The sequence below is a fragment of the Lissotriton vulgaris genome, chromosome 11, assembly GCF_964263255.1.
Source record: "Lissotriton vulgaris chromosome 11, aLisVul1.2, whole genome shotgun sequence".
Lineage (NCBI taxonomy): Eukaryota > Metazoa > Chordata > Amphibia > Caudata > Salamandridae > Lissotriton > Lissotriton vulgaris.
This window is the reverse complement of record NC_141699.1, coordinates 141,691,632-141,711,055: the sequence shown is the minus strand read 5'-3', so window position 1 is coordinate 141,711,055 and position 19,424 is coordinate 141,691,632. Positions and strand designations below refer to the sequence as shown.

The 19,424-nt window shown below is 44.1% G+C and overlaps 1 protein-coding gene across 2 annotated transcripts in view; it reads left to right on the top strand.

Moving 5' to 3' along the window:
* Positions 1 to 19,424, top strand: part of HIP1R (huntingtin interacting protein 1 related) — a 478,743-nt gene that overhangs the window by 165,156 nt on the left and 294,163 nt on the right. For both annotated transcript variants that reach the window (XM_086942942.1, XM_086942943.1), the window contains exons 2-3: positions 13,597 to 13,660; positions 14,479 to 14,621. In XM_086942942.1, the coding sequence (XP_086799068.1) occupies positions 13,597 to 13,660; positions 14,479 to 14,621 (207 nt within the window). The remainder of the gene's footprint in view (positions 1 to 13,596; positions 13,661 to 14,478; positions 14,622 to 19,424) is intronic.

Here is a 19,424-nt window from a genome sequence, read left to right as displayed (position 1 = left end):
GACTATTAAAATTTGCACACCCGCCCCTTGGGTTCACGTTCCCAGGCATAGGAATACAGAAGACAATGAGAGAGAGAGCATGTTGCAGATACATTGTTGCACAGTCAAGGAAAAAATGCCGTGTCTTCGAGGTGGGTTCTCAGGCGCATCAAGCCTCAGGTGCCAGCTGGCTTGTCTTAGCTTCTGCGCAGTGAGGTTTCTCCCAGGTCACATGACAGGGTTCAGAGGAGCCTCAGCATGGCGTAGCTCATGTTTCTCCCAGCCCCCAGAGACGCGGTACATGAAAAGTAAGCGAGAACAAATTAGAATCATACATAAAAATGATCACACTGTATACCGTGACAGATTTTAACACACCCCTCACTTTATAATATCTATAGTATTAAAGTTTAGTGCAAAAAGACAGATAGGCGAAAGCAGCGGTAGCAAGCAGAGAGCGTGGTGAGAGACAAGCGGCCATATTTGCATCAGTGCGCATGAGCAATACAATCCCTCCAAAATGCGAGTGCGTCACATCACATGGGTATGACCGACGCATGCGCAGACTGGATTTCTGCAAAGCAGCCATTTCCTTAGTGCAAGCATTGTGAGGATGAAAAGACACACAGGCAAGCCTCTCGGGGACACCCGCGTGTTGGGGAAAATGCTAAATAAATGACGGACAGTTGGATTAATATGATTATACGTTAGGCGAGGTTCATGAGTGAGAGCAAGTCGCTTTATGTGCGAATCTTTGCTCCATCAATCCCCTCTTTGATGATATTTACTATCATCACTACAAAGGAAACAGATGCCAACTTTCATTCTTCCATATCATGCATCTCAATCTCGACAAATTTATTGTTTAGTTTTCTTTCGGCTTCTCTATGAGAGTGGTGATTCTTTACCTTTTTGTAGATTTGATTCCTCAATTCTTCTAATTCTAACTCATCAATGTTTCTTTTCACCCCTCTTATTCACAGTGTACCTCTTTTTACATTTTTGACATTTACAGCAGATGAATATGATCAGTACAACCACACCTATTCCAATTATTGGCATCAGTATTTTCCACAGAAGATTTCTACCTAAGTTAGAAAACCAACTACCTATTGAGGAGAGACCTCCAGTCAGTCTCGTCCAGGCACTGTCAACCTCCAATGGTTTGAGCTCTTTTTCCAAATTAGTTATATTCCTTACATATCTTTTAAGTTCGATACTTTTGACAGGTATATAGGTGCAACAATGTTGCGCCTTCAGCATTCTACAGACTCCGCCTTCTTTTGCCAATAAGGTATCAAGAGCAGGGCGATTCTGCAAAACCATTGATCTGATCGCAACCATCTCAGTATTGACCAGCAGGAATCCAGCAGCAGTGTCAGTAGATAACCGATCCACTACTGTAGACAATTTGCAGATTCTGTGTGTGTTCAGAACTACCCCCATTCCAGGTATCAGTGCACTAAAAATATCACCTATGATTTCTCCTACACTCTCACGTTTTCTACGCGCTAAGCCATTAGTGTCTTCATCATTGCTTCCAGCAGCATTATTCACATGGTATATTTTCGGGAAAACAATGCCAAAGTAGCAGCTTCCATACCAGTGATCCGGCAATTTAAAATAAGCCTTGTTCCCACATATATAATATATTCCGGGAAACACAGGTTCTGACCCATTTTTGAAACCCCAACCTCCAATTACCTTATAATTATGTTCACACTCGCTGGAACCAATGAATACATTGTTATAATATTCTGTCCTTTCTCTATGGAGACAAAGTTTTCCTTTCCGTTCAAAATCCAGCAACAAAGCAGGATTAGCTTCGCCTTGCGAGGTGTTGTCCATGTGCTCTGCCCACCTAGGGACTCTATCCTTTTCGTCATTTGCCTTTTTCTGAAACTTTTCCCTCCTTCTGTCTGCCATTTTTATAAACATCTTTTCCTGCTCTTGCAAAGAACAGGTCAGATTTTCTTGTCTTGCTTCATTTAAGTCTATGTCACCTATAGTCAGAAAATATTCTCCCATATAACGGGTTACCTCGCTCTTAACATGTACAAGGTTCAGGTGTCCTCTAATAGGAAGTTCAGAAAATATTACGTCAGCATTTGAATAGTAGTACTGCAAAGTGCTTCTATAAAACAAGCTAGCTAATATACTGCAGGAAATTCCGTAGGTTAGGGGTAAGTGGTGATATGTCACACCTTCAGCTACAGACGTGGGTAGCTTCATGCAGACATAACAATCTTCTATTTCCATAGCTTCTACATAATGCACTAACAGGTTAGCGAAAACATTTAAATGCGTCCGGTTTCTCATCTTGTGAAAATGCAGTCCACCCTCATCTGATGCTTCTAATTTTGGTCGTGTGTGTCTCAGACTAACTGGGTTGTCACGTCGTTCTAAGCTTCGTGGTGTTTCTGCAGTCTGTACAACGTCTGTGTCTAATATTTCAGGTTCAGTAGGGGACAAGTTAGGATCTTTACTTATCATAAAAGGTATAAAGACTGTTAGTCCTATCCACATCACTATTAGCATAGCTACACTACATAAGCATATCTTACAGCAAGTTTTACAACACCCAAATCTGGCCCTTCCAGCTACGCTTGAATCAGACATTTTAGCTTACAGGTGGCTTTTGCAACCCCTCTTTGTTTCTTTACACCAAAGGCTCACTCGGGTTTCTCTCAAGGAGGGTCTTCGTCTGAACTCTGATCAGTGATGGACTCTTCGTCACTTTTACCACTGTGGTGGGGCTCATCAATTTCTTCCAACACCAAGTATGTCCATTCAGGGCTCCGATACAGCCTGTTCTGTTTCTTTACTCTGTCGCTCTTTCTCAGCGACTTGCCTCGGGCTGCTTTTCTTTCACTTTCAGCCCTCTTTCGGTCTTTCAGTTTCTCTTCGACTGTCTTTATTCGCAGTCTTAGTCTTTTGACGTATCGGGGTGCACCTTTGTCTCTGTGACTTCCAGTGGTCGAGGAAACTTGGCCTTCCTCGTGTACTCTTTTTTTTATTTCACTTCGTCGTGGCACTTCTGTATCATCAGAGTCTATTTCCCTTCCTGTCTGACTAGTTCCAGGTCTTTCATCTATTTCTTCTGCCTGGTCCCTAAGCTGGCCCTGTTCAGGTTGGAGTTGTATTTGCTTTTTACTTTCAGGTGACTTTGTTTTTATTTCCTGAACATGTTCATCTATATCTATCTGTTCCTGTTCATGCTCTCCGACCTCTTCACTTTCTTCCGCATGAACTTCAGCTTTGACCACTATCTGTCCCTTTCCAGACTCCGGAGTTTCAGGAGGAGTGTCGATGTCTTGATCTGTCCCTACTTGGCCTATTTTCTGATCAGGTGTGATGTGAGTCTCGTTGACCTGACCTTCGTCCTCTAGTTCTGTCTCACCTGGACTATCCCACTCACTGTCTAGGTAGGAATATTTCCTGGTTCGTATTGGATCATGAACCTGGTCGTCGGCAGGGTACCAATCAACGTCTCGACTTGTGCTCGGCAGTTCGATGTCAGCGAGATCCGGACTCTCTTCGGGAGTCTCCTCAGCGGTGCTGCCTTCAGCTTCAGTCGCGTTTTCTCCGGTTACCCGCTTTGTGTGGCTGGCATGGATCCACTTCGGTACACCAGCACACTTTACAGCAGTAGTGGTGACAAGGATCACTTGTCTTGGCTTTCCCCACTTTGGTCCAAGGCAACTCTTCCGGGTATGTTTCTTTAACACCACCCAATCACCTGGTTGTAGCTTATGTGCTGGAGTCTTGGGCCAGTCGTCAGCTGTCTCTCCAATCTGGTGGGAGAGAGAACGCACTTGGTCACCCAGTTGCTTGCAGTATTCTAGCACCAAATCATCAGTAATGCTTAGCAGTTTGTGTCCAGGTACCCATGCTTGTCGCATCACTCTCCCCATTAGTACCTCATGGGGGCTCAGGCCTGTTTTTCGATTCGGAATACTTCTCAGACTCATCAGCACAAGGGGCAAAGCTTGTGTCCAGTTCATTTTAGTGGAATCACACATCTTCGCCAATCTGGACTTGATCGTGCCATTTATCTGTTCAACCACCCCAGACGCCTCGGGATGGTAGGCACAGTGCAGTCTTTGCTTCATTTTAAAGGCCCTACAGAGCTCTTCTAGGACCTCGTTGGCAAAATGCCCACCTTGGTCTGTTTCAATCGTCTCAGGAATTCCAAACCTAGGTATCAACTCCCTGAGCAATAATTTGGCTACAGTCAAGGCATCATTTTTCTTTGCTGGGTAGGCCTCCACCCACCGGGAAAACAGGCACACTATGACCAGGACATACCTATATCCCTTGCATCTGGGCATTGTTATAAAGTCCGCCTGCATTCTAACAAAGGGACCTACTGCCTTTCCGATGGTACTTTGTTCTACTACAGTCCTCTTTCCTGCATTAAATTGCTGACACACTAGGCACCTCTGGCAAAGCCTTTCCGCCTGATTTCTGAATTTTGAATTGTAGAACACCTTGTCAAACACACGACACATTGCGTCCCTTCCCATATGTGTGGGTTCATGTATCATCCTGACCATGGGATCTATCAGGCTGTCGGGCAGCACAGGCACTCCAGTTGGGTTTACCACCACACCGTCATTCCTCACTTTGCATTCATTCACACTCCATCTGCCTTTTTCTTCCCTGTCTGTTGCTTGTTGTAAGTCTTTTAATTCATCCCACGTTGACACATTATCAAACAACATCAGTTGGCAGCTGTGTCCACCCCATAACCCAATTTGGAGGGACATTTGGTGTCGGGCACAAAACTGTGCGATTTGGTCAGCGTATCTGTTCCCGGCTGTCACATCATCATTTCCGGATCTGTGAGCCGCACACTTGACCACAGCCAATTCTTTGGGCAATTGAATAGCTTCCAGTAATTCTTGTACCACCTTTCCATTTCTGATGGGGGTACCTGAGGAAGTCATGAATTCTCTTTGTAACCATAGTTGGCCGAAGTCATGAACAACCCCATAACAGTACTGACTGTCGGTATAAACAGTTATTCTTTTGTTTTTACCCCTCCTACAGGCTCTTGTCAATGCGATGAGCTCTGCTACTTGTGCAGATTTCACCTCGCATAGGTAAGAGGCTTCTATGGTGTTTGTCAATGTGACTACAGCATAGGCAGCACACAGACCTCCACTCTCATGTCTTAAACATGAGCCGTCCACAAAGATTGTAAGATCCCCATCAAGCAAGGCTACTTCTCGGATGTCAGGACGGGGCTTAGTGCTGAATTCTGTTAGATCAATGCAGTTATGTTCCATTTCATCCTCGGCGTCTTCATCCAGAGGAACAGGTAACAGAGTTGCAGGGTTTAAGACATTGCACCGAGAAATTGTTACATTCTCAGCACCAATCAAAATTCTCTCATACTTAGTCAGCCGACTAGGTGTGAGATACTGGGTCTTGGTTCTTGTCAGTAGAATTACAACAGAATGTGGAACATATACAGTGACAGGATGTCCCATGACAATGTTCTCACTCTGTTCTAGACTGACGCAAGTAGCAGCTACTGCCTTCAGGCATCCGGGCAATCCAGCAGCCACCGGATCTAGAGTGGCCGAGAAATAGGCCACGGGACGCCTGACCAGCCCATGCTCCTGGGTCAGGACTGAGAGCGCACAATTTTCTCTTGTATCACAGAACAGTTCAAAGTGCTTGGAATAGTCAGGCATACCCAATGCAGGAGCGGTACATAGACAATTTCGCAATGTTACCCAAGCGGACATGCTTTCACTGTCCCAACTGACTGGGTCTTCTACTCCTTTCTTGGTCATTTTTATCAAAGGTTTGGCTAGAGTTGCGAATCCCACAATCCACTGCCTGCAGTACCCCACAACTCCTAGAAACATCCTCACCTCTTTCTGAGTTCGGGGTAGGTCCATTGCTTTAATTATCTTGATCCTTTCTGTGGTGACTTTTCGGATCCCTTTCTCTATCTGGTGCCCCAGATATTTTACTGAGTTTTTACAGAACTGTAATTTGTCAGGGGATACTTTATGTCCTCCCTTTCCTAGGTGATTCAGCAAGGCGATGGTGTCGGTGACACAGTCAGTTTGAGTTTTAGATGCCACTAAAAGGTCATCTATGTACTGCACCAAAACAGACTCTCTCTTGGCAGGACTAGAGATTCAAGGCATTTCTTTAAGATCTGGTTAAAAATCGATGGACTTTCAGTGTACCCTTGAGGGACACGATTCCAGACATAGATATGGCTGTCAAATTCAAAACTAAAAAGGAACTTGCTTTCTGGATGCAATGGGATGGAAAAGAATGCATGGCACAAGTCAATGACAGTGAACCATTCCGCATTCCAAGGAATCTGATATAGGATCACTGCAGGGTTGGGCACAATGGGACAGCAAGGTACAACAATTTGGTTTACCTTGCGCAGGTCCTGCACTACTCGGTACTTTCCACTAGGCTTTTTAATCCCAATGATGGGTGAATTGCAGGGACTGCTCATTACTTCCTGTATGATGTCTGCTTCGAGCAATCTGTTAATTTCAATTGCGACTCCTGCTTTTACTTCTGCACTCATTTTGTACTGTCTTGTTCTGGGGTATACAGCATTGGTTTTTATCGCTATTTTAACTGGGTCCACATTTGCCATTAAGCCTACATCTTTTCCCGTGAAATCCCATACTTCAGGTACCACTCTTAACTGGAGCTCTTCAGGTAAGTCTTCAACGGACAAGGGTCTAATATCAGAGTCAGGTCTCACTAACATCAGTTTATACAAGCCATCTTCATCGGGGGTCTGAATTTCGACACCTTTTGGTGTGCAAAAGATGGTGCAGTTCATTTTGCACAACAAATCACGTCCTAGCAGGTTCACAGGACTGGAATCACAGACCACAAATCTGTGCATTTCTTTGAAATTTCCTATGGAGATCTCCATAGGTTCAGTCACCGGAGTACTTATTATTTGATTGGAGACACCCACTACTTGGATTGCTTCTCCCGAGAGGGGTAGGTTAGGAACATCCACTGTTCTCACAGTGGACCGGGTAGCACCAGTGTCCAACAGAAAGGTGACGTCTTTTCCCTCAACCTTTCCTTCAATGTATGGTCCAGTCTGGTCTACCGGTAAGGAGGCGCCAAGCACGCGCTCCTTGTCCTCCCCTCTCAGGCCCCGTCAATCTTGTTCATCACAGAGGAAAGAATCGTTTAACAGGTACTGTGGAATTGCTGCATTGCTTCCATTCTCTCCTTCCCATATTTCCGCCCTTTCATTCTGCTGGCCCTGATTCTTATAATTCTGTCTAGGAGCGCGAGGTACTGGAGGTAGCTTTACCTGTTGCTGGTTCTTTCTTGTCCCCTCTTTCTGCACCTGTGGATTTAAACCATTTATAGGGGCATTACCGGCCTGTAGGTGTGGACACTCGTCTCTCCAATGCCCTATCTGGCCGCACCCGTGGCAAGGAAACTTTTTCATAGCTTCTTCCCGACTCATTTTTGTACGGGGCTTCCCTCCTCCCCCAGCATTGGTACTTTGGGCATTATTATTAGAATTCAATTTACTTAACTGCTTTTCTTGCTGTTCAGCCAATTTCACTTGTGCCCACATAACCTTCTCCTTGAGGGCTTTCTTTTTATTCTCGATCTCATCTTCGCAGTATTTTGCGTACTTAAGGACATCATCTATGGGCTTTCCCTGCCAACTTATTTTATTATCTCGAATCCATTGGGATATTTCAGGTCTTAATCCTAGCACGAATCTGTAACTGAAATGGGTCATGTCCTTCATGTCCACATTATCGATTCCACTGTAAGTTTTGAATACTTGCAGTAACCTTTCATAAAAGGAATGGACGGTTTCATCGCGCTCTTGGGTAGTTCTATCTATCCGGGTCCAATCTGTTTCCCTGGCGGGCACCTTTTTCTTGAGGTAGTGTATGACTTGATCATACTTCCTCATTACTTCAGGCGAGGGAGCTCCTGTTTTGTCGTTTCTTGCATATTCCTCACTGGGCCAATCAATTTCAATTTTGCAGTCGGTCCACAAATCTACAGGAACCACAATGTCGAAAAACCCATCCAGGTCTTTCAAAAGACATTTCTGAACCTTTACGAAACGCTCAACCTGTCTGTACCAGTCGACTGGTTTCTCCCGTAATTTCGGGAAGTCATTAGTGAATGACACAATATCCTGTCGGGACCAAGGGACATGGACATACTTTCCCCCCGGGACCTCTCTCATGGGACACAATTTTTCTGCGGGAGTTACTTCTTTCAGCACATATTCTGAAGCCAGGGATTTTGCCCTGCTGTCTTCCTTTTTCTTTGCCCACCGGGTTCTCCATTTCCCTACATCCCCCCATTTCTGTAAGAGTTTTAATAATTCTTTTATCTGGATCTGTTTTCCTACCACATTCAAGCTCTCTAAGTCTTTGTCCGAAAAATCTACTCTGTAGGATTTCTGAAGGATTTTGGAGCGGCTGACATCTATTCCCATTTCTGTGGCTGTGTCCATCATTCTCTCATGGAGCAATCTAGCGTTCCGGGTAAGGTTTTTACTGATGAACCGTAACTCTTCTTCGCTGAAGGAGTTTAAACGGTCTAATCCTACATTTCCAGCCATCATCTCTTCTATTTCTATTCTTAGTTTATAGATTTCTAATGGTTTGGGTTGGGGAGTGGTCTCTTTCTCCAACTCTTTGGTCCATCTGTCTAATTCTTCTGGGGATACTACTGTGGCACTCCTAACCCCAGACGTACTTTCAATCAGAACCTCTTTTGCCCTACTCTGACTTCTTGCCCCCGGCATGCTAGTTTTAGGTTCCCTAATGGGCATATCCATCAGGACCACTGATTCGCACTCACTTTCTTGATCGTCATCTATGAGTACTTCTTTTCTCGGGGGTGGGATGCTAGGAGTTGGCATTATTGGGGAGATAACAGGAGGACGAGGACTAGCCAGGTTATCCCTATAAAGAGGAATAGCGGGTCCAATGGTTACTGGGATAGTCAGGGAATCTGGATGGGGATGTATCTGGGCTATGGTCCGGACTAAATCATCACGCTGTCTAGCCAGAGCTTCCTTCTCTTGTTCTCGCAAAGCCTTTTCTGCGGAGTTGTCATGCAATACTTGGGGTACCAAGGGAGGGTAAATACTTGGGGCAGTCGGAGTAACCAATCGAGGTGGGCCTTCTCCAAACGGCTGATAATTTGGGACCGTGGATTTAGGTCTGCAAAACCCATCCCCTTCACTGGTTTTACTATCCGTACCCGTTCCATCTGTCTCGCTATCCCTCCGACATCTGGGATATTTGGCAAACGGGTTTGGTGAACTTAAAGGCTCTGACTCTGCTACATAGGGAGGTGGGTTTTTCATCAACAAATCTTCTAGGTGCTCATCTTCTGAGTCCCCTACGGGCATTAAGTGATGGGTTTTTTCTTTACTTTTTCCTTTCCCTTGTTCTAATACCCCCATCATTGGAAACAAACCCTCCACCATCATGCTTTGTCTCCAATGTTTCATTTTCTGCTCTTTGGTTTCTCTATGGACCCTCGGATACCATTTGCTCACTCCCTTGTCCATCCGGGGTCTATCTCTCTCCAAAGCCTCAATTTCCCATTCTTCTAGGGCCTCGTACTGGGTTAATCTGGGTCTAGGATGTAATTCATTCATGCGGGTCCTCAAGTTAAACAAGATTCTGCCATTAAACGTACCATCAATAGGGAATGCGAGGACTCCGTCATCTGCAGTATACTTTGCCCAATTCTCTAGCCATACACAGGTATGATACCCCTTTTCAAACATCATGAAGGAAGCAGGAGTATTCGGTGGAGGAATGATCACACCCTCCCTCGTTCTAATGGGCTCATCTGTTTTAAAAAAATTCTTTACCTTGTCGGCAAATGACATTTTTCCTTTTATTCCATACATCATGTGCGGTCTACCTCGTATAATCTGTTCCTTATAGAAGCCTGAGTTTTGTGGATTAGGTAAGAACTCAGGATACCACATATGCCTTTCCAGGCTCGCTTCTAACTCGGCCTGATTAATTTTGTTTACCTTTGTACTTCCAATGCTAGCGCGACTTGTATTTTGTAGTAACCAATCAACACTGCGAATACAAAAATCCTTGTCCAATGGGTGCGCGGCCTTTCGCGAGACCAGGTCTCACGCTCCGGCACTCACCCCTCCCTTACAAATTCAGCTTCACTACACACCCGCTGTCTTGACCAATACCAGCGCGGCACGGAGTGACGTCAGAGCAGTCTTCCGACCGACTCCCTCCTTCACAAGGTAACGGAAACTTTTAACTTTCCCTAAAGTGCGAGTGCAAATCTTAGTTAACAACACACAACGTTTGCCACTGTGTCTGAGTGTTCTAAATAGATAGAAAATTTTTCTCTCACTACAAGTAAACCACTTCTGTCTACTTTTCATTTACTCCGGATAGACTTCTTTGCCTAACCTCTCACTCGAGCAATATAGAACCTGTTACTCCTCTGACTCATCCACTTCTTTCCGGGATATATACTAAGTCAGAATTTCACCAGCGGACTATTTTACTTACCAGTCAAGCCTCGGAGACCCTATTACTCCTCCCACATGTGACCCTTACTAGGTGATATCACAAGGGAAGTTTTATACAAAGGACTCGTAGCTATCAATTATACAGATGCAAAAAGATCCTAATTAGTGCTTCCAGGTATTCCTAACCCTGCACTAATGACTCTAGACTAGTGACCTTGCCAGCTAACCGGATTCTACTCACCGTTAGCTATATATTTCCCCGGGGATTCGGACTACACTGAACGCTTACAAACAGTTCTTTGTTAATACGACATATAACACTTATAGCAGCAATGCAAAAATCATATACATTTACATATAAATCCTTAAAACATTGCAAAATATTTGAATCAATGCAATAGAAAAGTCTGCAGCACATTTTATTTTCACGGTTTGTTTATCAATTATCCCGTCTACCTATTTTAACTAGTCCTAACCATAGCTCTGCTACCAGAAAATTACTGATAGAGCGCGCAGGTCACCTGGGTCACTGAGTTTACCAATTTTCCACGCACTGAGCCCAGGTGTGCATGCAAATGACAATGTTTCTGCGTGAACCGGGTGAAATCCTTAGCACGCTACTATGAGTAATTCAGGGGGGGTGACTTCACACCACTGCTGATCATGTACCTGACTTACCACAGGCACATTACTCCTGACGGATCAGGAGTTAGCAGGGAATAGGTGACAGAGTTCCTAGAAGAAATACACTTTATAAACCAAAATACATTTATCCACACTATATACTGTAAAATGACCACAGACACCTGATGAGTTTTAAAGGTTTATCAAAAGATTTCAGAATGAATATGCCAAGATGATAAGCCAAATACACAATAACACATCAAGTGTTAAAATTAATGCCACAATGTAACTATGGATTAGGGCAAGTACCATTAGAACAATTGAGAACACTGAAAGGTAATGGGCTATTCACCGCAAACTTAAACTAGGGCAAGGGACATGAAACAGGACCTAATATGAGTACTTTACTAGGCTAGTTATTCTAACTAAATTTCACTGCAATCATGCTATGGGAAAGGGGAAAAAATGGAACATACTACTATAATATGACAATTTAATAATGTCCTACAGGTAGGGAAAAAGTGGAACAGTTCTAACAAACAATTGCATATAAGTTGCTTTAAACGGCAATAGGGCAATATCACAGGCAAGAGTGCTTTATTAAGAAAAGGAGAGAGAGAGATAGAAAGACGTAAACCCACAGATTAATAATTACCTAATTAGGAATGAGGACTAACCCTGGCCACGGGTCAGTTTGGAAAGACGGGGACAAGGACCCTCAAGGAATGGAATACCAGAATGCGAGCAGGTACAGCTCACGGATAGTCAGGACAGGATACCCCTCAGGTTTGGGTCAGGGCTGGGCTCACCAAGGTACGACCAACACCCACAGCTTCGGATGCAACGCCTGCGTTACCCCTCTCTGCAAGTAATCCGCCAGTAACCCCGATTGGGTTTTCGAATTTCCCCAGCAAAGTGCTTCGCCAGCACTTAGGACTATTTTCCACCCCTAGGGGCTTGTGGAAAAATATGGACAGAGTGCTCCGCAGCACTCTAGATTGAGCACCTATAGAGTTCGTAGGGTCAGTGACAGGTCTGCTACTCGGACAAGTCGGACAATTTCCCTAAGCTACACTAGGCCAGTTATATGGTTTGGGGACCCTTAGACCACCCACTAATGTTGCAAGTGACAGTTTCCCACATTATGATTGGTCAGGAGAGGTGACTTGGTCATTGTCACCTCCTAGAATTCAGTGTTCACATCATGACTATTAAAATTTGCACACCCGCCCCTTGGGTTCACGTTCCCAGGCATAGGAATACAGAAGACAATGAGAGAGAGCATGTTGCAGATACATTGTTGCACAGTCAAGGAAAAAATGCCGTGTCTTCGAGGTGGGTTCTCAGGCGCATCAAGCCTCAGGTGCCAGCTGGCTTGTCTTAGCTTCTGCGCAGTGAGGTTTCTCCCAGGTCACATGACGGGGTTCAGAGGAGCCTCAGCATGGCGTAGCTCATGTTTCTCCCAGCCCCCAGAGACGCGGTACATGAAAAGTAAGCGAGAACAAATTAGAATCATACATAAAAATGATCACACTGTATACCGTGACAGATTTTAACACACGCCTCACTTTATAATATCTATAGTATTAAATTTTAGTGCAAAAAGACAGATAGGCGAAAGCAGCGGTAGCAAGCAGAGAGCGTGGTGAGAGACAAGCGGCCATATTTGCATCAGTGCGCATGAGCAATACAATCCCTCCAAAATGCGAGTGCGTCACATCACATGGGTATGACCGACGCATGCGCAGACTGGATTTCTGCAAAGCAGCCATTTCTTTAGTGCAAGCATTGTGAGGATGAAAAGACACACAGGCAAGCCTCTCGGGGACACCCGCGTGTTGGGGAAAATGCTAAATAAATGACGGACAGTTGGATTAATATGATTATACGTTAGGCGAGGTTCATGAGTGAGAGCAAGTCGCTTTACGTGCGAATCCTTGCTCCATCATTGGGACATGTCTGAATATGGGAACATCTCTTTGACCATGAATGACTACAGCATCAAATTCAAAGATGAAAGAGGTACACGGAACTCAATCTTAAAAGCCTAAAAATAACAGACTTCTGAGTCTTCCGTTCAGAGGGACTTACTTAACAAACGGCCTACTCTAAAATTATATCTCAATTATTTTTATATTGTATTAATCTTTTTGGAAATAAGTGTTAGTATTCCATCTACGTTCACCTCTCTTATTATACTTTGCTTTTGAAACCAAAACCTTTGTCAAAATTCCTTGTGTGCAACAAACACATTTTTAATGCTTAGGTTTGTGTATTTAATATTTGTAATGTCTCCCGTGTCTGGACAACACGATATAAACTTCAAGCATTTTGGGTTTGCTGAACCATAAGTAACCTTTGTTTTTTTCAGTGCATAAATAAAGTAAATACCAAGTAAATCTAGTAACTGAACAGATTCTAAGACATCAATGTGAGGATTTTAATGTGGCTCAAGTTTTCTTTTCTTTTGTTTACAGTCGATCAGCATCAGCAAAGCGATCAGCGCCCAGGAAGCCCCGCTCAAAGAGAAGCACGCCCGCCGTATCCTTTATACTCTATGGTCGTCAAGTAACCTCACAGTCCTCTGGGTTCAAAACTGGTATTGGTGAAGGTGGATGTGACTTACACTCCCCCACTGCCCAGCCCTACACCCCCACCCCCCTCTGCCCCTACTCCCCAGCCCTCACCTCCCAATCCCCAGCCCCTGGCATTGGCCAAGGGTTCTTATTATATACCCCCCGCCGGTGTTGCCAGATGCCAAGGCAGCCTGGGTTTGATTTTACCACATGCCTCTTTCTTCCACCACCCTACACTTCATGCTGAACCTCATTCTTTGCTCATTATTTTTCATCCACGTCTTCTTTCCTTGTGCCATGCGTGAGCACTGCTGTGAAAACGTTCAGATGCAGTATGGCACCTGGATCTAAAGGTGAGGAATCTGTGTTGAAGTATCCAACAGGAAGATTGTTACCAAATGTAAATAACTTGTTCATTTGCACTTGCCAGGGCATGAACATTCATGCTACCACTTTTGTTTCAACAATAATTCTTTTTAGGAGTGACAGTTTCTTACAATTGGAGATAAATGTATTCAAAACTCTAGTCTCTTGGTTGGCTCTTGCACTGGAAAGAACTAAAGGAAGCTAGAGGTTACTTCACAAAATGGCATACTGTAAAACAGAATAATAATGAAACACCTTGCATAATTATGAACTATTTAAACTAGATTGTAATGGCATGAAGTCAAATTTGATCATTTATAAAGCTGATGATCTGAAATCATAGATGCAATTGTGTGACAGTTTTATGACTCTCGGTCAAGAATTATTGTTGCTTGATTTACCTTAACTTTCATGAAGGAATTATTTTGGGGACCCATCAAGAAAAGGGAGCATTTACTTTCTGGTCCTATGCTATTGGCCTACCTCTGCCGAGCAGCGCCATCCTCAGCTGGAAGTTCTGCCATGTTCTCCATAAGGTGCTGCGAGATGGGCATCCGAACGTAAGTAGGTTATTTTACTCCCTCTGGGAGATGCTCAAATTTACAGTAGACTCTTTCAACATCAGTGGATAAAAGCGGTGCACAGTAACGTGGAGGTTAGCTTGCCACTGTGAAGTTATATTCAGGTCTGACTTACTTTCGCTAATGTAATGGTGCTTGCGCTCCGTCACACCCCAAGTGGGCATGCGTCTCTGTGTATAAACTCGTGTCTGTCACTAAGAGAGCAAGAAGCAGGCCTAACGGTGTGTTGTCTTTTCCTATGGGTTTGCAGCAGAGGAGCCTGGAGTTGAAGTATGTTTTGGTTGGTGTTGGTTTGTTGGTTGATGTTGTAAAGACAGAGGCAGACCAGTCTTGCGCAGATAATTCAGGTACATGGGTTAAGTAGGATTTAATGATTTAAGAATAAATGTACAATTAACAGCCCCAGCCAGAGCAGGGTAACCTCCATGGTCGCCTCCAGCTGCTTCCAGCTGACTCTCCTCATGCAAGCTTTACACCATCCATTTCCATGATGGCATTGGTTACAGTCTAAGCATTCTCTACAGCCACGTGGACAGGAGACACACAAATGAGATAGGAAGTCCATGCGGGTCGCAAAAGTTATCATATTTGGTAGAATGAACCACTGGATGTAGGTTTATATTATGAAGAAAGAGGAAACGAGAGGTTGAAAATGTGGTTCTTTATTCTCAGAAGAAACCACAATCTCCAAGCCATATCAGCTGTTCAGTCAGGGCTCACTTAAAACCGACAACCGAACGTTCTGTCAAAAACCTGTTTGGTAAGTACCATAACCGAGAGAGAGACAGGGGATATCTGATAGAGAAAATAGGGGTGACAAGGAAAGGACATTGGAAAACTATTACCACTATAATAGTTATTATTTATAAAATACAACAGTTTACTTGTGGGAAAGCCCAGGAGGATCATAAGGTTGTTTAAAAAACCCTAATGTTGAGTAGGCGTGATGGAGCTTGTGTGCGCTTAAGGCAGAACTGTGGTTGTTCTGTGCCTGCCATTTTGTTGCAGCGAAAGCTAGAGTTGGTTGGTGTTGGAAGACAGTGTGGAAGCATGAACTCTGCAGGTTGTTGATTTCCACCAAGGATGGAGCTTCATAAGGTGCATGGGTCGCTCCGTGACCACATCCTATACCTGTGAATATACAGCGGGCCCCCATGTCACTGTTGGCCGTCTTACTGGGAAGAGACCTATCCCTTGGTTGTGGGAGTCCCAATTCATTTGAAAGTTTTGTATCGGGTTTGTGACGGTTTGATGCAATATTGCAGGATGGTGTCTCCCCATGCTTGTATGTAGTGTAGGCCATTGCTGTGGCTTTGTGTGCACGCGACAATGTTCTGTGAAAATGTCTGCAGGTTAAGTGCAAGAGATTGCGTGTTTCTTCCAAATTGGTTACTGTTGAGCTCAACAGGGTCTGTCTTCCACTCCCAGTATGTCTGCGTTTCTGGATTTCTGTCCACTCTTGCTTTCCTTGTGTTACGATAACTCAGAGGCTGGAGTGGGTCATGCAATGAAAACTGCTCTTAGCCATCCATGGCTGTTGCCATATGGTGTTTCCGTGTGGAAGAGTCTGTTTGTTGTTTTTGTGGCATAGTTTGATTTTCTTTGCTTTTATGTTGCACTGCACAACCTTAGGCTGGCTTCAGATTGCTTTGTGTGGGCGGTGAAGAGGGCGAGTTACAACGGAAGTGGGTGTGTTCCTCACATGCATAGAGACCTTGTGCTCTGGGGCGAGATCGCTGGTTTCCAGAAAGGTCATTTACAATGAGACCTAAATACCTGTTGGAATCACTGCCTTTTCAAGATGTTTCAGAATATCCATGTCAAATTCACAATGTCGGGTTAGAGTTCTAGAGGGAAGAGCATGGGGTGTTGCTGCTGCATAGGTGCTTGGGGAGGGAGGATACACTTATTGGCTGCCCAATCATGTAAAGTAGCTCACAGGCAGGAAGTCTGGTTTATTGTTCAATCATACCTGAGGGGACATGGAGGTCCAGTGAAATGTTCTGATTCTTAAATTATGACCACTTTATTTCTTTTTTTACCCAACATTCGTTCAACCTCTGCATACGTGCATGTGTGTTTCTCCATGAAAAAGCTCTTAAATAAACTTTTCTATTTCCCCTTCCCATATCCAAAATACGGTTTGTGGCCCCCGATGGCATTGTTGAGGTATCGCTCCAAATATTGTCTGGTCTGATATTTGCATGTAGAATTCGATGTGTAAAAGAGAAATACATTTGTGTATGGTGTGTATTTGAAGCAGATGTATAGTATGGGGATGGCGTGCGGGATTACCAGCTCAATTTACCATACTCACCTGGGCCCATAAACATTCACACTTTGAACTAGTAATCCTACTTCTACTTACAGCCTATCAGTTCCTTTATTCCTTTTAGGACTTATACCTGTACACCATGACTTACCAATCCTTTGTCACCTATGCTATAAGTCCTAGGGATCGAAAAGGGAGTTAGCATAATAAGTGGTATTTAACAATTTACCTTTCCTGTAATACCCACAGACTCGGGAGAAGTTTTAAACACTTTATCTATGCAAGATTTGATGGGCCAGCGGCCATAATACAGTGACGAGAAATTTTACAAGTAAGAATATAACTAATAAGACATATAGTTTGCAAGAAATCACAGTAACACCTTTAGACATTGGTACCTGGGAAGGGTGAGAGAGGGGAATAGCACAAGGACATACCACATGGATTATAGTTACCTAGAATGATGTGAGGACCAACCCTGGCAACGGGCTGGGGCAAAGATAGGGCTCCCGACTAATCAGGTGCCAACGGGACCGGACAGGTGCAGAACAGGACAGGTGACCTCCACTAGTGCAACGCCAGCGTCGCACTCCTCTCTACGGAAGTTAGGTACCCCGACTGGGTAATTGATAATTCTCCCTCTGCAATACCCCAATTCTTCTGACAGAGTGCTCCGCAAGCACCTCTACTCTTGATCTCCTACAGCATACGTTGGGTCAGTGACAGGTCAGATAATCGGACAAGTCGGACAATTTCTCTAGCTAAGCCTACCTTAGTTATACCATTTCCAGGGCAATGCACCACCCCTAAATGTTGCAAATCTGTGTTCCCCTACAGTTATTAGTCAAAGATGAGGAAAGGTCATCACACCATACTAAGATGAGGTAATTTTCATTGACTTATATTGATCAAGTTCCCGCCCATAAGTTACTTTCCCATGCACTTTTATTTCACCCAGCAATATTGTTTTCAATTGGTATACATTGTATTTGTTACAGTTCATATTTCTTCCTCTCCTGAGGTCAAATGGCCAGTTTCCCAGGAACATCGTGGGTAAGATGAGTATTGGCAGCCATTCAGTGATTGTGACTTCAAGGATTTCTGGTATCATCTGCGCAGACGCAACCTTTTCAATATGGAGTTTGTCACCCTTCAGGCCCAAATACGAGCTAATAACAAAAAAAAGAGACACATTAGATTACAAAAATAAATGAATGCACTTTATACCACTTATCTCTACTATAACCCCATTACCTTATTTTAACTATAGCATTAGTGGTTAAGCAGAACACACAAGTTTTAGTACAAGCAGCAGCATGTGCATTATTATGAGTAAGCATGAAGCGGCCATCTTGGCATTAGTGCACAGAAGCAAGAAATTCCCACCAGAAGCGACAGACGTCACACCACGTAGATGTGGCAGACGCATGCGCAGAAGAGTTCCCGCATTTTTCAGCGGCCATTTTAGGACACTTGGGTTACTGTTAGTAAAAGCTCATATGCAAGCTTCCCCTTCTTACTACAAATGTTGTGAGTCCAAGCAAGTTTCTGTACGTGTGAAATCTTGCTCAGTCAATGGTATGGTTTGATAGCGGTACCTAGGAGAATCCTATTGTTCAATGAATGTACTGGTAAATATTATTTGTTAATCCGATTAATCTGTGCCAGATTTGACAGTGATTGTCATGCTGCCTTTCAGACTGCAAGGTTTTGGTATGCAGTAGGAATGTGCTGTTGACTGACAGCTGTTAGCATTCTAGTGTTATGAATGCAGAGTGCTCCGTTGTTCCGTATAGCTGTGTGTTCATTGGACAGCTAGTAGGAGCCATTTTAGAATGTTGAGGCTTACTTCATTGTTCTGTCATACTTGAGGCACAGAGCTTCAGGCTCCGTGAGGATTCTTTGTAGTCTCAGGTTTCTTCAGACGGTCTCACGTTGAGATTTCCTGGGGGTCTCATCCACATTTTGTAGGAATTGCCACCTCTCCCACGGCACTCTTGATCAAACATTGACTACTGGACCTGGACAAGAGGCTGCTGTTTACATGTGTAGGGTTAAGCTCCAATCGTACATTGGTGATAAACGGTGCCCAAGATGACCTTCCAGACAGAAGACCTCCTTGGTGAGACAGTAAGACTCTCAATGGATGAATGAATGAGTGACTGATGCCACCCCCTTAGTGTATATTGAAGAGCTATCCTCTTTGAGGAGGGTTTAGGAAGAAAAGGTAATCTAACCGGAGGATGCAGTACATAATCTGTGGATAGATCCCATCTGCTGTAGGAGGGTGCGAGCATCACAGCTTTATCTCACAAAATCAACATATAGTGTTTCATATGTGCACCCTCTCCTCAGCGGTGTGATTTTCCGCTACAATTATATATATTTATGAGAAAAGTGAAAACCTGCACACACCTGTGGTGCTAATGCAGACATGGGGAGACTATATTTCCACAGACATAAGGGCTTAGAGCTGGTCGTGCTTCGCTACTTGGCTTGAACCTTTCTGA